This window comes from Leptinotarsa decemlineata, unplaced genomic scaffold (genome assembly GCF_025532065.1).
Source record: "Leptinotarsa decemlineata unplaced genomic scaffold, Ldec_3_MD MMD2_tig00000010_RagTag_RagTag, whole genome shotgun sequence".
Taxonomy (NCBI): Eukaryota; Metazoa; Arthropoda; class Insecta; order Coleoptera; family Chrysomelidae; genus Leptinotarsa; species Leptinotarsa decemlineata.
Window position 1 is genome coordinate 13,325,925 of NW_027412538.1, and position 20,668 is coordinate 13,346,592.

The 20,668-nt window shown below is 33.9% G+C and overlaps 1 protein-coding gene across 1 annotated transcript in view; it reads right to left on the reverse strand.

The window, feature by feature from the left end:
* LOC111505404 (frizzled-4) overlaps positions 1-20,453 on the reverse strand; it is an 83,310-nt gene extending 62,857 nt beyond the window's left edge. Inside the window, exons 1-2 of the mRNA XM_074171495.1 lie at positions 19,890-20,453; positions 9,246-9,514 (exon numbers count right to left, since the gene is read on the reverse strand). Coding sequence (XP_074027596.1) covers positions 9,246-9,514; positions 19,890-20,453 — 833 coding nt within the window. The remainder of the gene's footprint in view (positions 1-9,245; positions 9,515-19,889) is intronic.
* Between the last annotated feature and the right edge of the window lie 215 nt (positions 20,454-20,668).

Consider the following 20,668-nt stretch of genomic DNA (forward strand, 5'->3'; position numbering starts at 1 on the left):
ACTTCGTAGAAAGTCCATGACAGTTTGCATAAAGTTCAACTGAGAGTAAACACTTTTCAAGGTGTGCAATTGCACGTGTATTTGTTAATTTTTGTTCGATTTCACTGACAATTTTTAGTGTAGCAATCGTCTGAAAGATGTCAGTACGCACAAATGTGCATATCGAATGGAATTCAATATCCGTCATGTTATTAGTTAGAGAAGTTCAAGTTGTTACAATGTGTTTTAACAGATTGGAAGAAAGGTACGGAAATGGATCAGTATACTATTGCAGTATTTCTTGACCTTCAAAGGGCATTTGAAACTGTAGATAGATGCAGACTGATTAGAAAGATTGAAAGCGTAAGTATTGATGGAATGGCACTAAACTGGATCATGAATTATCTGAGCAATAGACAGCAAAGGTTGAAACTAGAGAAAGTTTATTCTGATAAAATGCAAAATAATATAGGTGTACCCCAAGGTTCTATTTTGGGACCATTGTTATTCCTCAGATATATAAATGACATTGTAACGTGATTTCCAACCACGTATCGAATTTGCTCAATGGCTTCAAAGAAAAGTCGAACAACATCCGCAAATTTTATCGAAAATCCTCTTCACAGATGAGGCTAATTTTTCAAGAAATAGTATCATGAACTTCCATAACAACCACATCTGGGCGGAAGATAACACACATGCGTTAACGCAAACTCTTTTCCAAGACAGATTCTCTTTTGATGTATGGGTAGGCATAATTGGGGATTATTTAATTGGGCCCTATTTTCTCCCCTTACGTTTGAATGGAGATGCTCACCTACATTTTTTGGAACATGAGCTTCCCCAACTTATGTAAGATGCTCCCATTGATCCCCGAAATCACTCTTGGTTTATGCACGATGGAGCTCCTGCTCATTTTAGTGTGATAGCAAGAAATTTTTTAGACGTAGCATATCCCCAACGATGGAGGCACTGAGCATTGGCCCCCGAGGTCACCGGACCTCAATCCCGTCGATTTTTTCTTTTTGGGACACCTAAAATCACTAGTTTATGCTAGCCCCATTGTTAACGAGGACATGTTGAGGGATCGCGTCATAGCTTGCTTCGAAACGATAAGAAACACTCAGGCATTTTTCAAGGGATGCGGAATTCTTTGATGAGGATAGCAGAAGCTTGTATTACTGTCACTTTGAACAGTTGTTGTAATAGTTGCTTTGTTCAATTTTTATATGTTTATTTCCTTAATAAATAACATAGTACTTCTCCGAATTGTTTTTTTTCAAACTCTGAAATGTAGCACTTTCTAATTGAATAATCGAACCTGAAAATTTTTTCAAATTTGGATTGCATAAGCAGTTGGATAATGCTCAGTTTAGAAGAAGTCTGTACGGGTATACTGCGTATAAAGTTTGATGAAAATAATTGAAATTGCAAAAAACTTATGACAAAAACCTACCATGTTTTGAAAAATCACAGAATTGTCGCTATTGGGCAGCGGATAATTCTAACTGGGTAATAAACTGTAAAAGCCAGTTTTCCCAAAAAATCAACGTCTGGTGTGGGATATTGATGCGCAGAGGTTTCTAGAATTTTTAAACACATGCCAGAGCTGTGAGGCAATGGCTTAACGAACATTTTTGAAACCGATGGATAGGCCGTGGTAGTCCGTTTATAGAGTGGCCACCCAGATCTCCAGACCTCACAGTGTTGGACTTTTTTTTCTGGGGACTTCTCACACAAAAGGTTTACAAAAACCGCTCAAGAGATAGAAATGAACTTTGTGCAAGAATTCGACAGGTATGTGCAGATATTAGCCCTCAAGAACTAAGGAACGTAATCAGAAACATTCCTAAGTGCTACGACACATGTATCGAAATACGTGGTGGATTAGTAGAAGCTACTAGAATATGAGTTAGAACTAATTGTTGCACTGAATCGAAACATTTCAATAATTAGTAATTAGTTACATTTATTAAAATTTTTTGCTTCATTTTTAGTTGAAATGTGTGAATGTAATTCCGATATTTTCCTTAAAAATATTTACGCTATTTGGTTTTTTTTTCATCTGGCGGCACTTTATTGTTGAAAACATAAAAAAATGATATATTTTGACTGTTACCTGTGTGAGTTTTCGAATTTTTGAGTTGTCATAACTTTGTTGATAATGAATATTTTTTCATGAAATTTCGGTCACACCTATTTTGAGGCACTCTGAATCCAGTGGCCTAGTGATTTTTTCAATAAAAAAATCGCTAATAAAAAATCCCGATTTTCGACTAAGAAAAAATATCGTAGTATGCCCTGAAACTTTAATAGAATATTTCAAATTTTGTCCCAAGGTAGACCTTTTAGTACTTGACATTAAAAAAAAAATATTAAAATCGATTTACAACTTCAAATTTTAGAGGGGTGTTTCCATTAAAAATGGGTCACACTATATATATATATATATATATATATATATATATATATATATATATATATATATATATATATATATATATATGTTAACTCGAAGATTCTCACGGATAAAGTATGATGAGCTGTTTTCTCGGGTCTAGTCTAGTTGAAAAAAACCAGACATCACCAGAAGATGGCAAATGAGACTTTGCCGAAACGTTGTGAAAATAATCCTTATGGGGAGAAAATACACAGAACACGGAGCGAAACCCGAGAAAACAGCTCATCATATATATATATATATATATATATATATATATATTTTTTTTTCTAATAAAAAAAATGTATCGACAGTTCTGAAAGACCTCACAAATAGTGAGAAAAAATAAAAAAAAAACTGTTCACATGGCATTGTCTTTTTTAATAATGGAGAAATGAATCAACGAATCTTGATTATCAATATTTTCATTCCGTTAAACAAACATAACCCCAATTGTGCTGCACGAACCAATTTGTTGCTGTTGATTCAGACTGAACCAAGGTACCGGAGATATAATTACTCAAAAAAAAAAAATAGAAAGTAAATACTCCACGAAACCAGCCTAAGTAAACCTTCCCATCTAGTATGGGATTAAAGTGTCCATTAAATATTTAATTTTGTGTAGCAGGCAATTAGCCTGTGTTGGGTAAATAAACAAGGACGCAGCAAGGTATAAATTATCGAGAATTATTAATATTTCTTTTTTGGGTAACAAGGGGTCTGTCTGGGTTATAAATTAAAACAGAGAAGCGGACCTGTCACAGTGGAAGGCCAGGTATGTTGCTCTCTTGTCTTCTCCAAACCCGGCGACTGCCGGTGATGGATGTTGCTGGGTAGGGCCCAGTGGCAGACCTCTGAAATATTCGGAAAAGGGTAGTATTCGATTTAATCCTCGTGCACCTGTTGATATTTTGAAGATCTCAATATGAAATTCAATTCTAACAATTTTGAAAAGAGAATTGAAAATTTCTGTTTTTTACCACTTTTATTTGTTAATTACCACGTTACTGCTGTTTCGTCCTATATGGACATTTTCAAACTTATACAATAAACTAACAATGATTCATTACATTACATTACATTTCTAGGCATGCAGTGAAGGTTTACATTGTTTCATCAACATAATTACAGATATCAATCTCAAAATAATTCTGTAACTCGTTTTGTAATGGATCCACTTTCCGGTATCCTCGTTGGTAATTTTAGTTTAGTGCAGCACTAAAAAGGCAATAAGCATTCGACCACGTGTATTTATTCCAAAGATTTAACTCTCTCGTTAAGCCTCAGCATGGTAATAAGAGAAGAGGTAGAAATCCAGACAGGTCATAATTAACGAGGTAAAAAAATAAGTGTTTTAGTACGCTATAAAATCCGGGCTACCCACTGCAAACGTTCATCACTGTTCGAACGAATTTCTTCAATAACGACCTTAAACTGACAATTCTTTTCTCTTTCTTAATAATACAAAGTGACGTTTCTCAAATCTGTAGTCACTTCACGTGAGAGAATTGTAAACCATTCAAACACAGTTCAATTTCTTATTACTAATTTTCAGTCATTTTAACACTGTACATTATTCATAAGATGTCTGTCCGGAAAATAAGTTGTGGAAATGTTGACAGTGCCATACGGTGACTGTACTCCGAGTCAGAAAAATGTTTACAACTAGTACAAGCTATCTACAGAAGGTCGAGAGAGTTAACACTTTTGTCTCATTTCCACTAGTTATTTCATTTTTACGACGGGTTTCGGGTTATAACCCATGGTAAAGTATACTTTATACTTGATGATGGGGTAAACCACGAAACCTGTCGTAATTTTACTTATAAAACATACTTCACGCTTGATCAAGGGAAAAATCTGAAACCGGTCGTAAAATTACGACCGGTTATCCCATTATAAAGTATACTTTATACTTATAAAACATCCTTTATACTTTATAATAGGGTAGAACACTAAACTGGTCGTAATTTGACGACCGGTTTTGGGTTTTACCCCATTATAAAGTATACTTTATACTTATACTGCAGGTTTTTCTGGGTTTTCCTGCAGCTGAAAAAGCAAACGCGCCACTGGAATCAATGAAGTCGTCCCGGAGCGCCAATTATTGTTGTTTTTTTTATAATTTCATGATTTGTATTTTGGAAGTCTTATTACATGATTGTCTTATAAAATATAATTTATGATGGGGTAAAACACGAAACCGATCGTAATTTTACGACCGGTTTCGGGTTTTACCCCATTATAAAGTACACTTTATACTTATAAAATATACTTCACGCTTGATCATGAGATAAAACCCAAAACCGGTCGTAATTTTACGACCGGTTTTATATATTATAATTTCACGATTTTATAATTTCATGATTTGTATTTTAGAAGTCTTATTACACGATTGTCTTATAAAATATACTTTATACTTGATAATGGGGTAAAACCCAAAATCGGTCGAAATTTTACGAGTCGTTTTTGGTTTTACCCCATTATAAAGTATACTTTATTCTTATAAAATATACTTTATTCTTGACAATGGGGTAAAATCCGAAACCGGTCGTAATTTTACAACCAGTTTCGGGTTTCGAAAAATAAAATAACTAGTCGAAATTAGATTCATTCATTGGAGTGATCATGAATTTCCTCAAAGACAAGTACATTGTTGCATCGAATATTCTTTATTCTTGACCTGAAAATATTTAAACTGGCCGATATGTACATATTCAAAGTAGGCATAGTTATATAAAAAAAAACGAAATTTCCCAAAAATGGGAGTCAAAATATTGAGAAAACTTTTACAGACTAAAGTTTACTATTATCTGAATGCGTTTTTGACGACCCTCTTCAATAGAATATACTATGAAGTAAATAAATGGAAAAGAAAATTTATATTATTTTAGAATGTTACTCAGTTTCAATATGATGTTCTTGTAAACCTTCGTATGACCAAAAAAAAATAATGAAACTTATTTCCCTTACGATAGAAACTTGTCATTTCCAACTAAATTTTGTATGTTTATGAATGTAGTTTTTTGGGAAATTAAATTGTTGTTGTCTTGCCCTAAGTAACTTCTGAATGGTAAAAACACAGTTTGTTTTACAGTACTGTAAAAAGTTACTAATTTCTCCATCAATTGGCAAATCATAATGTGTTTTATTTCAATAATAATTATTATTGTATTATATTGTAATATCGAACAATCTAATTATAATTAGATTGTTCGATATTACAAATGTAGCAAAAATTTCAGAAATGTGAAGAAAGTTCAAACCGATTACGGCAATTTATCAACATTTCTTTGAACACCTTGTGAAAAGCAATTAGAGTTGATAAGATGTACTTAACACCTTTCCCAAAAACACCTGCGATGGTTTTATCTTTCAGATATCAGAGAACATTTATTGCCTTATTTTAAATATATTACGAGTCTACCCAATGGATATAATACTGAGAGATCCACCTGATAAGGGAAAATTATCAGAATTTCCGAATATACCCGGTGAATACCTGATATCAATGACATACAGGGTGTATCAAATATAAGTAGCAGGACGTTAGCTGCTTTCCTATTAGAGATACAAAACAATGTTCTGGGACGAAGTTGTATATATTATTGAAAGCTATGTTTCAATATTCATCACTAACATACATGGTGTCCAATAAATGTGTGAGAATACTCCAGGTATTTTCATTCGACTTAATTTCTTGGGTAGAGTGTTTCCCAAAGATATATGGATATATGATCTACATTTTGGGTGAAGGTGACAGAAATTATCATCAACCAGTAGAATGTATGCTATTCGATATCCCAACTCAAGGTCTATACTAACAGAGAGTTTTTGAAGGAACAAAGGAAGATTTGAGAAAACAGGCACTTTCAAGCATTAAAAAAGGCAAGTATTGAATAAAATTGCAACTGTTGAAAGCATACCCATCCACTGGCCAGCACGATCTCCAGACCTCACGCCCCTAGATTTCTATCTATGTGGATATGTTGAAGGAGAGGTCTATCGAGAGGTACCAACGACCCCAGAAGACATGAAGAATTGAATTGGAGAGGTTTTTCGGTCTATTACAAGATCAACTTTAATTGAAGTTCGAAGGGAAATTGTTGATAGACTACATTTATGCATTGTTCAACAAGTACTTTTGAAGAGGGTTATGTTTCCTAAAAATATGAGGAATAATATTTCCGAAGAATATTGACATGCATGTAAGTGCACATTATTGGTTTCTTTTTCTTGAACATTCATTGAAAAAGCTGCTACAATTTTTCTTTTCAAAATGATTCCAGGCTATCCTGAATCATTTTCAGAAACCAAAGATACGCTTCATTGAAGGAAGAGTTCCTAAAGAAATAAATTGAATTTTCGTATCAAAATTCAATAAACGAGGGACAACATGTTGATCCAGGAAACATAATAACAAGATACAGATAAAGTGATATTTTCACTGGTTTTATGAATTTATGATCACAGATTTCAAATTAGCGACGATAGGAGTAATTCCAATGATAAGAATTAAGATAAGAAAAGTTGACTAATTACTACCAGAAATGCATGTTTTCAAAACGACAAAAAGGGCCAATTTTATTATTGATCAACACACTTTTGAAAAATATTGAAATAAATTATAAAAACCCTTTCATAAATACTTGTAAATTGAAATTTGGTTGAAATGAAGAAAATTGACCTTTTAGTTGATTTTTTAGATGATTGTTATTTATCAAGTATTTGTATTCTTTTTTTAATTTAAATCCTCTATCATTTATAATATCGAACACATTTTTTTTACAATTAAAATTTGAATATTTTTCAAAATATATAAAGTGAAATACATTGGCCTGTGATTGATTTCAAAGATTTATAATTTTTTGAAAAACTGTTATAGTTATAGTTATTTTTATTTCAGTTAAATCTGCCAGGCTAGTGAAAATCATTTCATTAGTGCAATTTTGAATCGAATTTAGAGTTATGAAATTTCATGTTGATTCTCTTCTTACAGACAGAAATATTAAAATGATGAAAATTCATCACTAGACACCTTTGCAACACGTGTTTTGTTATATAGCTTCTTCAGGCATGTATATACATATGTATAGACTCGCCTGACTAAGCTATACATATGTATATACACGACTGTAGAGCCTCTTCAGATATATAGACAAGCCTCAGTAAGCTATACATATGTATAGACACGCCTCAAGAAGCTATACATATGTATACACACGTCTGAAGAAGCTATATATATTTATAGACCCGACTGAAAAAGCCATCATATGGCGAAACACGTGTCGCGTTTTTGTAAAAAATTATGAAAATCTCATGAATAGATAGGCCTGAAGAAGCTATGCATACTATGCCTTAACAAGTCATACATATGTAGACACGTCTCAAGAAGCTATACATCTGTATAGACACGCCTCAAGAGGCTATACACATGTATAGACACGCCTAAGAAGCTCTTCAGATATAGACACGTCTGAAGAAGCTATACATATGTATAGACACGCCTCAACAAGCTATAAATATGTATATACACACCTCAAGAAGCTATTCATATGTATAGACACACCTCAAGAAGCTATACATATGTAGAGGCACGTCTAAAGAAGCTAAGAAGCTATACGTATGTATAGACACGCCTTAAGAAGCTATTTAGATGTATAGACATACCTGAAGAAGCCATACATATGGATAGACAAGCCTGAAAAAAAAAACATCATATGGCGAAAGACGTGTCGCGTTTTTGTAAAAAATGATGAAAATCTCATGAATAGATACGCCTGAAAAAGCTATGCATACGTAAAGACACGCCTCAACAAGTCATACATATGTAGACACGCCTCAAGAAGCTATACATATGTATAGACACGCCTAAATAAGATATACACATGTATGACACGCCTAAGAAGCTGTTCAGATATAAACACGCCTGAAGAAGCTATAAATATGTATATACACGTCTCAACAAGCTATAAATATGTATATATACACCTCAAGAAGCTATTCACATGTATAGACACACCTCAAGAAGCTATACATATGTAGAGGCACGTCTAAAGAAGCTATACGTATGTATAGACACGCCTAAAGAAGCTATTCAGATGTATAGACATACCTGAAGAAGCCATACATATGGATAGACACGCCTGAAAAAAAAACATCATATGGCGAAAGACGTGTCGCGTTTTTGTAAAAAATGATGAAAATCTCATGAATAGATACGCCTGAAAAACCTATGCATACGTATAGACACGCCTCAACAAGTCATACATATGTAGACACGCCTCAAGAAGCTATACATATGTATAGACACGCCTAAATAAGCTATACACATGTATGACACGCCTAAGAAGCTGTTCAGATATAAACACGCCTGAAGAAGCTATAAATATGTATAGACACGTCTCAACAAGCTATAAACATGTATATACCCACCTCAAGAAGCTATTCACATGTATAGACACACCTCAAGAAGCTATACATATGTAGAAGCACGTCTAAAGAAGCTATACGTATGTATAGACACGCCTAAAGAAGCTATACAGATGTATAGACATACCTGAAGAAGTCATACATATGGATAGACACGCCTGTGTATTTTCCCACGTTTTATACGATGATTGTGTTTGAGTTTTCTTTAACCAATCTCTTCTGTAACTTTTTTCATTTTTTAAGCGATTTCTTGAACTGTTCGATAACGTTTCGAAAAAATATAATATGTAGATGCACCATCATTACTTTATATTCAACATTTCATAGTTGAAGACGATACATGAACTTTGTCAGCATTTCCGTTATTATCTAATCCAAATAATGAAGGACTTACCAAGCATTAGCAGCCATTCCAAAATAGTACAAAAGCAGGAACACAAACGCGCAGTTGACATTCGACAATCCATCTTCAGGTGATTTGTGACATGAACTCGACGTTCTTCCTGCAAACATCCTCAACGCCCAGCCTATGCTGACCAAGACGTAGCAAAAAGCAAGGCTGATTAGAGGACGGGCTTTCACACGACCACCTCCTATGAGCATGGTCAACACTGAACCCAAGCTCATGACGAGACAGATTAAAGCCCAAACGGTGACCCATACCTAGAAAAATCAAAGCAAAATAGTAATAATAATAATAAATGGCCTTTATTTTACTTGGCGGAGTTAAGCAAACAGAGTACTGAAGTACTCTGCCTGACCTAGAGGTGGCTGTAGTTGTTTGAGAAATATCACTGTATTAGAAAGTACAGAACCTATAAAGCATATGTTTCAAGTTTGAAGACGCTGTGTTGTTTAGTATTTGTTTGGCAGCCATCAATAGCCAAGGTTTTCGGTGAATTTGTGGAAATGGCGAAAATTGGTCATCGTCATGAGGTACATTTTATTTGAAAGGCTTAGTAGGCAGACTTAGTAGGCATTTCAAAAAAGTACCGCATTCTTCCACACAACCAAGCATACGTACATAAATACATACAAATAAAATTAGTTCCAAAATGAAACTGTTAAGAAATAAAATAAAAAGGGAAATATTCTGAGGGGAACTTTATTTGGTTACTTGTTTTCAAGATCATTGTTCATTCAGGGAATTTTTTTCAATCTATATTTGAAAGATAATAGCTGTTTAAAATTTTCTTCTATATTATTATAGATAGTTACGGCCTCATGAGAGGAGGATCAGTCAAACTATTTGGATTTATACTGTGGGATAGAATACTCATTCTGATTTCTGAGACTATCAAGTGTATCACGTCTGTTTGTCAACTCCTTCAGAAGATATTGAGGTTCTTATTTTATTCTGAGGTTATGAACGAAGTAAGTCAGATGCAATATTCTTCTGTTAAACATTTTCACTCACCCAATCTGATGTTAGAAAGGAGATACATGATCTCTGAATTTTAAACCAAAAATCAATCATGCATTCTGAACCTTATATATTCTATAGTAAAACCAATAATGATTGAGAGTGAAGCGCGTTGTCATATCTAATTTTTACGTTACCAGTTTATAGCAGAATCAAAATATAGTAAGCAGTAGAGTTGTAGTTTGTGGCAAATTATAGATAATACACAATAGTAGTACGATTAAAAGGTATTATTTATGACAAAAATCAGTAATGAGCTTGTAATGAGTAATACTTATACATTTCCTGATTACTGATCAGTTAAAATTCATTATTTTCTGTATAATGTTAGATATTTATTACAACTAGTGGCAACGATGTACGCAACGATATTTCTGTCTTTGTCACTTTACCGTAACTTCCATCTCATCGTTGCAGTCCTCACTAATGTACTTGCAGCCATGAGCGTATCATTGCTTTGTGAATTATACAGCGTGAATTGTACGTTTTACAGATAAGTTAGTCAGCAATCGACGTGTTGTGATAACAATTGGTGAAAATAATAGTGCTAATAATAAGTGTTTAAGCGTTACATAATTATATTTCTACAACGTTCTCAAACTACTCAAAAAATGGGAGACATGGTCGGGCCTTCCACGTCCAAAAAGGTAAAACGGTCGGAGTCTCGGTCAGTAAGAGAAAAACAAATTGAACTGCGAGTATTTCACTGTCTTGAAAGAGATCATCAGCCACCAAAAGATGACTTTGTGCATATGTGCTGTAATTGTACGTGTGTACCTCCGAATAACCAACCGGGCATTTCTACATCATTAAGTTCCACAATTACAAAAGATAAATTAGTTGATATGTGCTCTGATTATACCGGTGTACCAAAATCATCGATTTACAAAATACTAAGAGAAGCAGAAATTCATGGGGACGTACAATACTAGTACGATTAAAAGGTATTATTTATGACAAAAATCAGTAATGAGCTTGTAATGAGTAATACTTATACATTTCCTGATTACTGATCAGTTAAAATTCATTATTTTCTGTATAGTGTTAGATATTTATTACAACTAGTGCCAACGCTGTACGCAACGATATTTCTGTCTTTGTCACTTTACCGTAACTTCCATCTCATCGTTGCAGTCCTCATTAATATACTTGCAGCCATGAGCGTATCATTGGTTTGTGAATTATACAGCGTGAATTGTACGTTTTACAGTTAAGTTAGTCAGCAATCGACGTGTTGTGATAACAATTGGTGAAAATAATCGTGCTAATAAGTGTTTAAGCGTTACATAATTATATTTCTACACCGTTCTCAACTACTCAAAAAATGGGAGACATGGTCGGGCCTTCCACGTCGAAAAAGGTAAAACGGTCGGAGTCTCGGTCAGTAAGAGAAAAACAAATTGTACTGCGAGTATTTCACTGTATTGAAAGAGATCATCAGCCACCAGAAGATGACTTTGTGCATATGTGCTGTAATTCTACGTGTGTACCTCCGAATAACCAACCGGGCATTTCTACATCATTAAGTTCCACAATTACAAAAGATAAATTAGTTGATATGTGTACCAAAATCATCAATTTACAAAATACTAAGAGAAGCAGAAATTCATGGGGACGTACAAACGCCAAAAACTAGTAGCGGACGAAAAAAAATCACAGTTGATGAAGAAGCCAAAACCAGTATACGCAGAACTATTCACAGTTTCTTTTTCAAAAATGAGCTGCCCACACTACAAACAGTTCTGGAGGCACTTAGCGATCATGAATTGGTCCCAAAAATGGGTAAAGAAACTTTTAGGAAACTTGTACACGAAATGAAATTTACGTACGGAAAAGTTGACAGGAAAAGCATTCTCATTGAACGTCAAGAAATAATAGCATGGAGAAGAAACTATCTAAGAAAAATTGACGAATTTCGGAAGCTCAAAAAAATTGTACTACATGGACGAGACATGGGTTAACCAAGGACATACGGTCAAAAAAGTATGGCAGGATGGTAATATAACAAGTGCACGACAAGCCTTTATTGAAGGTTTGTCAGTTGGGTTAAAACAGCCATCTGGAAAAGGTAGTCGTCTGATAGTTACGCATATAGGAAGCGACAGTGGATTTTTACCAAATGGTGAATTAATATTTAAATCTAAGAAAACAGGCGACTATCATGAAGAGATGAATGCGGAGGTGTTTGAAAAATGGTTTGAAGGCATCATTCAACTTGTGGAACCTGGGTATGTCATCGTCATGGACAATGCCCCATACCATAGTCGACATTTAGAACCATTACCGAAACAATCATGGAAAAAAGCAGCAATTCAAGAATGGTTAATTAATAAGAACATCCAATATAACAAAGATAGTTTAAAGGCAGAACTACTTCAGCTAACAAAATTACACACAGACAAATATAAAAAATTCGCAGTGGATGAAATGGCGTTAAGTCGTGGAATTACAGTTTTAAGGTTAGCACCATACCACTGCGAATTAAACCCAATAGAATTAATCTGGGCGCAAGTAAAAGGATATGTGGCACGAGAAAACAGAACATTTAAATTAGTGGACGTGCAACATCACCTACAAGAAACTATTCGAACTGTTTCTGCAGAAGACTGGAAGAAATGCATGCAGCATGTTTTAAAAGAGGAGCAAAAAATGTGGGACGTAGACAACCGTATTGAACACAATATTGAACCAATCATAATTCACTTTGATGAAAGCGGTAGCAACAGTGACTGAGGTTGAAGATTAGACGAAAATTTGTACATTTACATTTATATTATATTCTATTATCAAACATTTGTAATTTGTATTTTCTAGTACCCCTGACGATGAGTTTAAGTTACTCGAAAGCTTGAGAATAGTTATAAAGAGTTCACTTATCAATTGCTGCAACCCAATAGTGAAAAAAAGGTATATATATATATATATATATATATATATATATATATATATATATATATATATATATATTGTGTTTTTTAGTAATATTGTTAATTTATTTGGTACCTACTATAATTACCACGATTATTACTCCGTTTTCATAAGGCCCACCTAATAACTACAACGATTAGGTAAATTACGATATTGCAAAGTTTTAATGAAATAAATAAAAAATGTGTATGAATATTTCAACTAATTGTACTAAGAATTTTTCTTTCATTCTTAACCCTCTCAAAAATTAATAAGCACGCCCCCGATTTGCTGTCAACTGGGCTTACTTCTACTCTCAATCATTATTGGTTTTAGTATATATATCGCAGTAGTTGAATTTGGATGAAATAGAAGTAGCTATTGCATAAAATAGCTTTAAAATCCACATATATTGGGCTCTTTCATTCTACAGAGTGTAATCCCATTCAAATTATGGTTTTGGAATTCCAGGAAACACTTTCAAAATAAAAAACCAAACATATGTAAACATTTACATAAATTTCAATAAATCAAACCCTCGCAACTTGTTTAAATTCGTCCTTATTTTCCGACTCAAATCATTCACGTAAAATATATTTCTGTTTCTTTCAGGTAGGTAATCGGAACCCATCCTTATCATTTATCTCTATAAACGTTCAACTTTCAGTAAATTGATAGATGGGCAATAAAACTGACTCCTAAACCAATAAAATAAAAATATTAGCCGGTTTACCTGTTGGTTCAGAAAATTATAGCCTTGGAGAAAAGTAGAAAACTAGATGTGGCTCCCGCTAGAATCATTTACGAAGTACCTTATTACTATTAACATTGCATAGCGTTAATAAAATGTTAATCTTTACGACCGATGAATTTAAAGCAGTGCCGGTTTTTTTATTCGAGTAATTTTGTTTTTATAAACATACAGTTATGGTATAACGAGAGGAATAACTTTCCCAGTGAATGTAAATGGAGTGGCAGTTCCTTGCAACAAAAATATTGAATGAAATACATTGAAAGGACGGTTTGAAACTGAAGCTGAAATAAAAGAGTGGAAATCTAAGGGAAAATTCAATAAAATTTAAGCCTCTCATAAGAGACTGTGTATAGAATTGATACGGTCGTTACTTGATGAAGATCCATAGTAATTTCAAAAACTATACCTGATGATTTGATCTCCACAAACTTTATTTGAAAAATATATCATATGTTTCGCTAGCACAGTAGCTTTGTTAAGTGATTTGTGAAAGCTACAAACGAATAAAATATTCGATATCTCACACACACTTTTAATCTGGTTCACATGTACTCGATTTAGCTCTTTTTGGTGACATTTTTCAGCCCTGTCCAAAAATTACGACCAAGGTGTCATTCGATTCGTATTTTTGACTAGAAAGTTTAAGGGAAGGTCCGAAAACGCGCCAATAAAAATTACAAAAGTTATAAACAATTAAGTGAAAAAATTGGGCTTTAGTTTTTTCTTAATATCTCGGAAAATTTTCAAAATTTTGGAAATTTGAAAAAAGATTTGAAAAGATCAATGAATTTGCGTAAAAAAAGTCCCGACTCCCGAAACTGTATCTCGATTATTTATAATTTTCACAGAGCCCTGAAAATAGAGCCAAAAGCGGGTAGTCTGGCTTCGGCGCCTTTTGTCAGTCTGACATAAAAACAAAAAAAATTATTTAAACATATTAAATGTAAATATTAAGGAATGAAAAAATTCATGTAATGTTGGGATACATCAATAAACAATAATCCGCAGTCAAAAAATTTTTATCCCAATTTTAACGTTAATTATAAATTTGTTGATTAATAACTTTTTCTGAATTGAAAGTTAATATAAAAATCCCTATAATTATTAAACTAAAACCCAGGCATTTTTTTCCTTTGGTGAAGTTATCCTTAATAGGCAAAAAAATAGATTACCGTTGCCAAAATAAAAAAAATTGTTATTTTCTATTTTTTTATTAACAATTAAAAATTATAATTTTATTAAAAATACATTAAATTTTTTAAAAATTTTTTATTGTTTCAATGTCTCATGGCTAAAAATTAATTAGTATTTTTTTTTTAAATTTTTTACAGCTATTGTTAATGAATTTATTATAAACAAATACATTGTTTACAAGCAATTCGAAATTTTTTTGCATTATGTTAATGGAAAAAAATCATGATTTTAGGAAAAAAATGGTTCTTCAAAAAAATTTCTTTGTTGCTAAAAAATGCGTTTGTTGATTAACAATCGTTTTTGCAACTAAATATTAATTTTTTTTTAAATTAAATTAAATATTATAATTTTTTGCTGCGCACTGGTTTATTTTAGGCAAAAAACTCACGAGACATTTTTTGTTTAGAATGAAACAGACTATCGGAAATGAATTTTTAAATGGTAAACAAATTATAAGACAAAAAGTTACATTGAAAATAAATTTTAAGGGTTGCGTTTCTGGCGTGTCTTTTTGGTAGTACAAAACGATAGGTTAATTTCAATATTGTAACTTTTTTAGTGCCTGTGAAAAAATTGTTATACAAATTTTATGTATGTATCCTAAAAAGGGATGCTCCAATGAAATTTCTTTATATGAAAGCTCCTATCTTTTTTTCGATAAGGAATCACCTCCTTTAATGTTTTACACTTATTTAGTTACACCCTGTATATAGCAGGGTTATACGTAAAACATTAGTCATCCCATGTGGTTTCAATGATTCGCGAGTGTATTTCATTCGGATCTCGAAAGAAAAATAAACGATATAAAGGAAGCAGTGTGTGCGTTTATAAACATTCATAATATTGTTGTAGGCTGAACTAAACAAACATTCCAAACAAGCTGTCAAAATATTTTGTGTGGCAATGCCAGACCGGAACGAATAGAATAAAAAAATCAAACTGGGAAACGATGAGGGTAGTTAATGAGTTTGTAGTTAGACAGTAATTGAATTGGTGCCAGCATGATGGTATTTTCCTATGGCACTCACTAACCTTCTATTGTAGCTCATAAACATTCTGACTTATCAATCAATCGCCATCTTCAAAGCTATCTACCCGATAAATAATTGAAAATCGACAAAAAAAATTAAGGTGGTGATACTTGATAACTTCAATGAAATCACTTGAATTATAAATAATTTGAATTATACTGTATTGCATCAATTAAAATCGAATCAACATACTGAATTGCGTTTGAATGTTTCCCAGATTATGAATGACTGACAATTTTGTAGAGATAAGTCGCTAATAATTTGGGAAAATCATCGTTGATTTGATTGAATTATTCATACCAATCAGAATATTTAGGCATGTTAAATGATGACCCAATATTATTATAATTTTCTCACCATTGATAGACCCGTCTGACTGAGCTATACATATGTATAGACACGTTTGAAATAGCTATACAAATGTATATACACGCCTGAAGAATGAAGAAGTTATTCAGATATATAGACACGCCTGAAAAAGCAATACATATGTATAGAAACGCCTCAACAAGCTATAAATATGTATAGACACGCCACAAGAAGCTATTCTCATATATAGACACGCCTGAAGAAGATATACATATCCAAAAACACGTCTAAAGAAGCTATTCATATGTATAGACACGTCCAAAGTAGCTATTCAGATGTATAGACTTGCCTGAAGAAGGTATACATATGTATAGACACGCCTGAAAAAGCCATTGTATTGCGGACCACGTGCCGCGTTTTTGTGAATCTGGTGAAAATCTCATGAATAAATACGTCTGAAGAAGCTAAACATAATCTGAAGAAGCTATTCAGATATATAGACACGAATGAAGACGCTATTCAGATATATAGACACGCCAGAAGAAGCTATACATGTGTATAGACACGCCTCAATAAGCTATAAATATGTATAGACACGCCACAAGAAGCTAAACGCATGTATAGACACGCCTCAAGAAGCTATACATAGACACGCCTGAAGAAGCTATTCAGATGTATAGACACGCCTGAAGAAGCTATTCAGATGTATAGACACGCCTGAAGAAGTTATACATATGTATAGACACGCCTGAAAAGGACATTGTATTGCGAAACACGTGTCGAGTTTTTGTGAAACTGGTGAAAATCTTATGAATAAATACGTCTGAAGAAGCTAAACATCACCTGAAGAAGCTATTCAGATATATAGACACGAATGAAGAAGCTAATCAGATATATAGACACGAATGAAGAATCTATTCAGATATATAGACAAGCCTGAAGAAGCTATTTATGTGTATAGACACGCCTCAATAAGCTATAAATATGTTTAGACACGCCACAAGAAGCTAAACACATGTATAGACACGCCTCAAAAAGCTATACATAGACACGCCTGAAGAAGCTATTCAGATGTAAAAACACGCCTGAAGAAGCTATACATGTGTATAGACACGCCTGAAAAAGAAATTGTATTGCGAAACACGTGTCGCGTTTTTGTGAAACTGGTGAAAATCTTATGAATAAATACGTCTGAAGAAGTTAAACATCACCTGAAGAAGCTTAACATCACCTGAAGAAGCTATTCAGATATATAGGCACGAATGAAGAATCTATTCAGATATATAGACACGCCTAAAGAAGCTATACATGTGTATAGACACGCCTCAACAAGCTATAAATGTGTATAGATACGCCACAAGAAGCTAAATATATGTATAGACACGCCTCAAGAAGCTATAAATATGTATATACACGCCTCAAGAAGCTATACATAGACACGCCTGAAGAAGCTGTTCAGATGTATAGACACGCCTGAAAAATACATTGTATTGCGAAACACGTGTCGCGTTTTTGTGAAAGTGGTGACACGACTGAAGAAGATATACATGCGTATAGACACGCCCCAACAAGCTATACGTATGTATAGACTCGTCTGAATAAATACGTATGAAGAAGCTACACATATGTATAGACACTCATCAACAAGTTATACATTTGTATAGACACGTCTCAAGAAACTATATACATGTATAGACACGCCTCAAGAAGCTATACATATATAGAAACACTTCTAAAAAAGTTATATTGAAGACACGTCTGAAGAAGCTATTCAGATATATAGACATGCCTGAAGAAGATATACATATGTATAGACACGCCTGAAAAAGCCATTGTATTGCGAAACACGTGTCGCGTCTTTGTGAAACTGGTGAAAATATCATGAATAAATACGTCTCAAGAAGCTATACACATGTATAGACACGCCTAAAGAAGCTATACACATATATGTACACGCCTCAAAAAGCTATACATACGTAAAGAGACGCATCAACAAGCTATGTAGAGATACGCCTAAAGAAGCTATACATATGTTTAGGCACGCTTAAAGAAGGTATTGTATGGCGAAACAACCAGAAACCTTCAATTAAAGTACAAGGTGGTTTGACCAGAATGTCAAATACATAATGGTCACACCCTAACTATCAAGGGTTTACTGATTGAACATTGATGGCTTGCCAGATCGTCTGTCTTTGTGGATCTTCAATTTTCTCATAGGTAAAGTACCATTGATGATCTTTTCCGATACATTGATTTACCAACAACTGATCCTATCGCGAAAAATGCCACCAAATTTTCTATTTGCATTAACTTTTGGAACTTGCTTCTCTCACTGGGATAAACCTAATCACAACTGAATCTAATTTCCATGAAATTCCGTTTGGATTCATTTATATCGACATAACGCATCAATGCGTCTTGTTAGCTGCCTTAGATTCTTAGACGTTTACTCGATGTATTTTTAGGTACATATTCTTGATTGGAAGTCGTGATCTGAGATTACTATCTGCTGATTCAATTCAAGAGATAACGTTGAGCTTAGTCGTGTGAACGACTTCGGAGAAAAATGTTATGAGAAGTTCATACAATTTTTGATAAATGTTTCAGTGAGTTTCACAAGAAATTTGGCACCTTTTCCTCTTCTCGGTTCCAAGTGAAATTGAAGAATTAGTTGAACACCCTTTTTGAATTGATGATCTTCATTTATGAATGGAAAAACTATCCAAATATGAGACACAATCATCTGTCAATTTCCCGAAATTGTTCAAATATACTACATACCAAACCAATCAACAAACCAGGTAGGTCAAACATTGCATTTGAACTTGAAATGAATTCTCAAAAACGTTGAAATTTCTTCTTGCTGCAGTCATAATTGAATGAAAGACATTGAAACATGTTTTTGAATAGTTTTTCAATATCCACCTTTACAATTCATCAAAAATTACGTTTCATACGTAAGTTCTGTGGATTTTTTTGAAACTGTTAATTTTGAGAACCCAGATCAGATTTTTAGATTGTTTTGAAAGATAACTGTAGAAAAATACCTGACCTTTTCAGTTTTTTCCTTCTTTGTAGACTAAATTTCAAGACTAAATTGAAACTTTTCATTTGTAATGTAAACATAACCAGACCCAAGACCAAATGTCAATCCTCTGGCTCCTATACTCTAAATATTGTTCATATACTGTGTGACAAACTTGAGATGAAAACACAGGTCAGTACTGCTACAATAAATATACTTCCTTTTAGCATTTAGCATTCTATTATTTTTAATATTTATTTCACTATACTCTGTAATAATTGCATTTCCTGTAACTGGGTACTCTTTTTTTTATTTCTTTTTCAGGCAGCGTGTTGAAATGCCATTATTATCTATTATCTATCTACACTTTCATTATAAGTTTTGTCTTAGCTCACCTCTGCAAATTTCTTTTCAGATTCGTCGAAAAGGACATTTGAGTGACAGCCATTCAAACACCTCTCTCCGTCCTTCATATGTCGAGGGTCGCAATCAAATTTCTGCACGGCTGGATCGACAGGAGCCCTAATATCAATTTCATCTTTAGGCCCTTCGATGCACATGTGTTCCTGATTATTAGTTTCGGGAAATCTGGAGCAGTTCAGGGCATCTGGCCACGTGAAACCGAACCCCTGCAGAACGGGGAAACATCTCGATCTAACACCCTCGCAGAGCCCTCTACAAGGCCCGATTGGATTCGTCACTTGTTCTGTACACATGGGCACGTAGACGGAACACAGGAACAGCTTCAAATTCTGGCTGCAGCCGTACTGGATCAGAGGAGAGAACGACTGCAACTGGAGATCAGCTTCTTTTTGAATGTCATTACCGCCTAAGTTGGGCATGCCCGTCATGTTGTACCACATCATACACATTTCCACTCGTATCGGCTCACAAGTGCGCATTAGGGGCTCCGAAATCGAGACACCCCAGGAAAAGGTGAATAACAATAACAAAAACATTGTGACGTGAGAACCGCGCGCGTACGTCTGTCTTCTGGAACGATCTCCGACAGAATAACTTTTCAAAGTTGTTCCAACTGGGTAGGTAGACGAACGCGGTTTGGAATGTTGTTATGCCGAGAGCTTGGCGGAGATTTCCGAGTTCACGCGACTATTTAAATTAAGCTTTACAAGCTCCTCGGTGGACCGGATCGTTCGAAAAAACCAAACAAGCT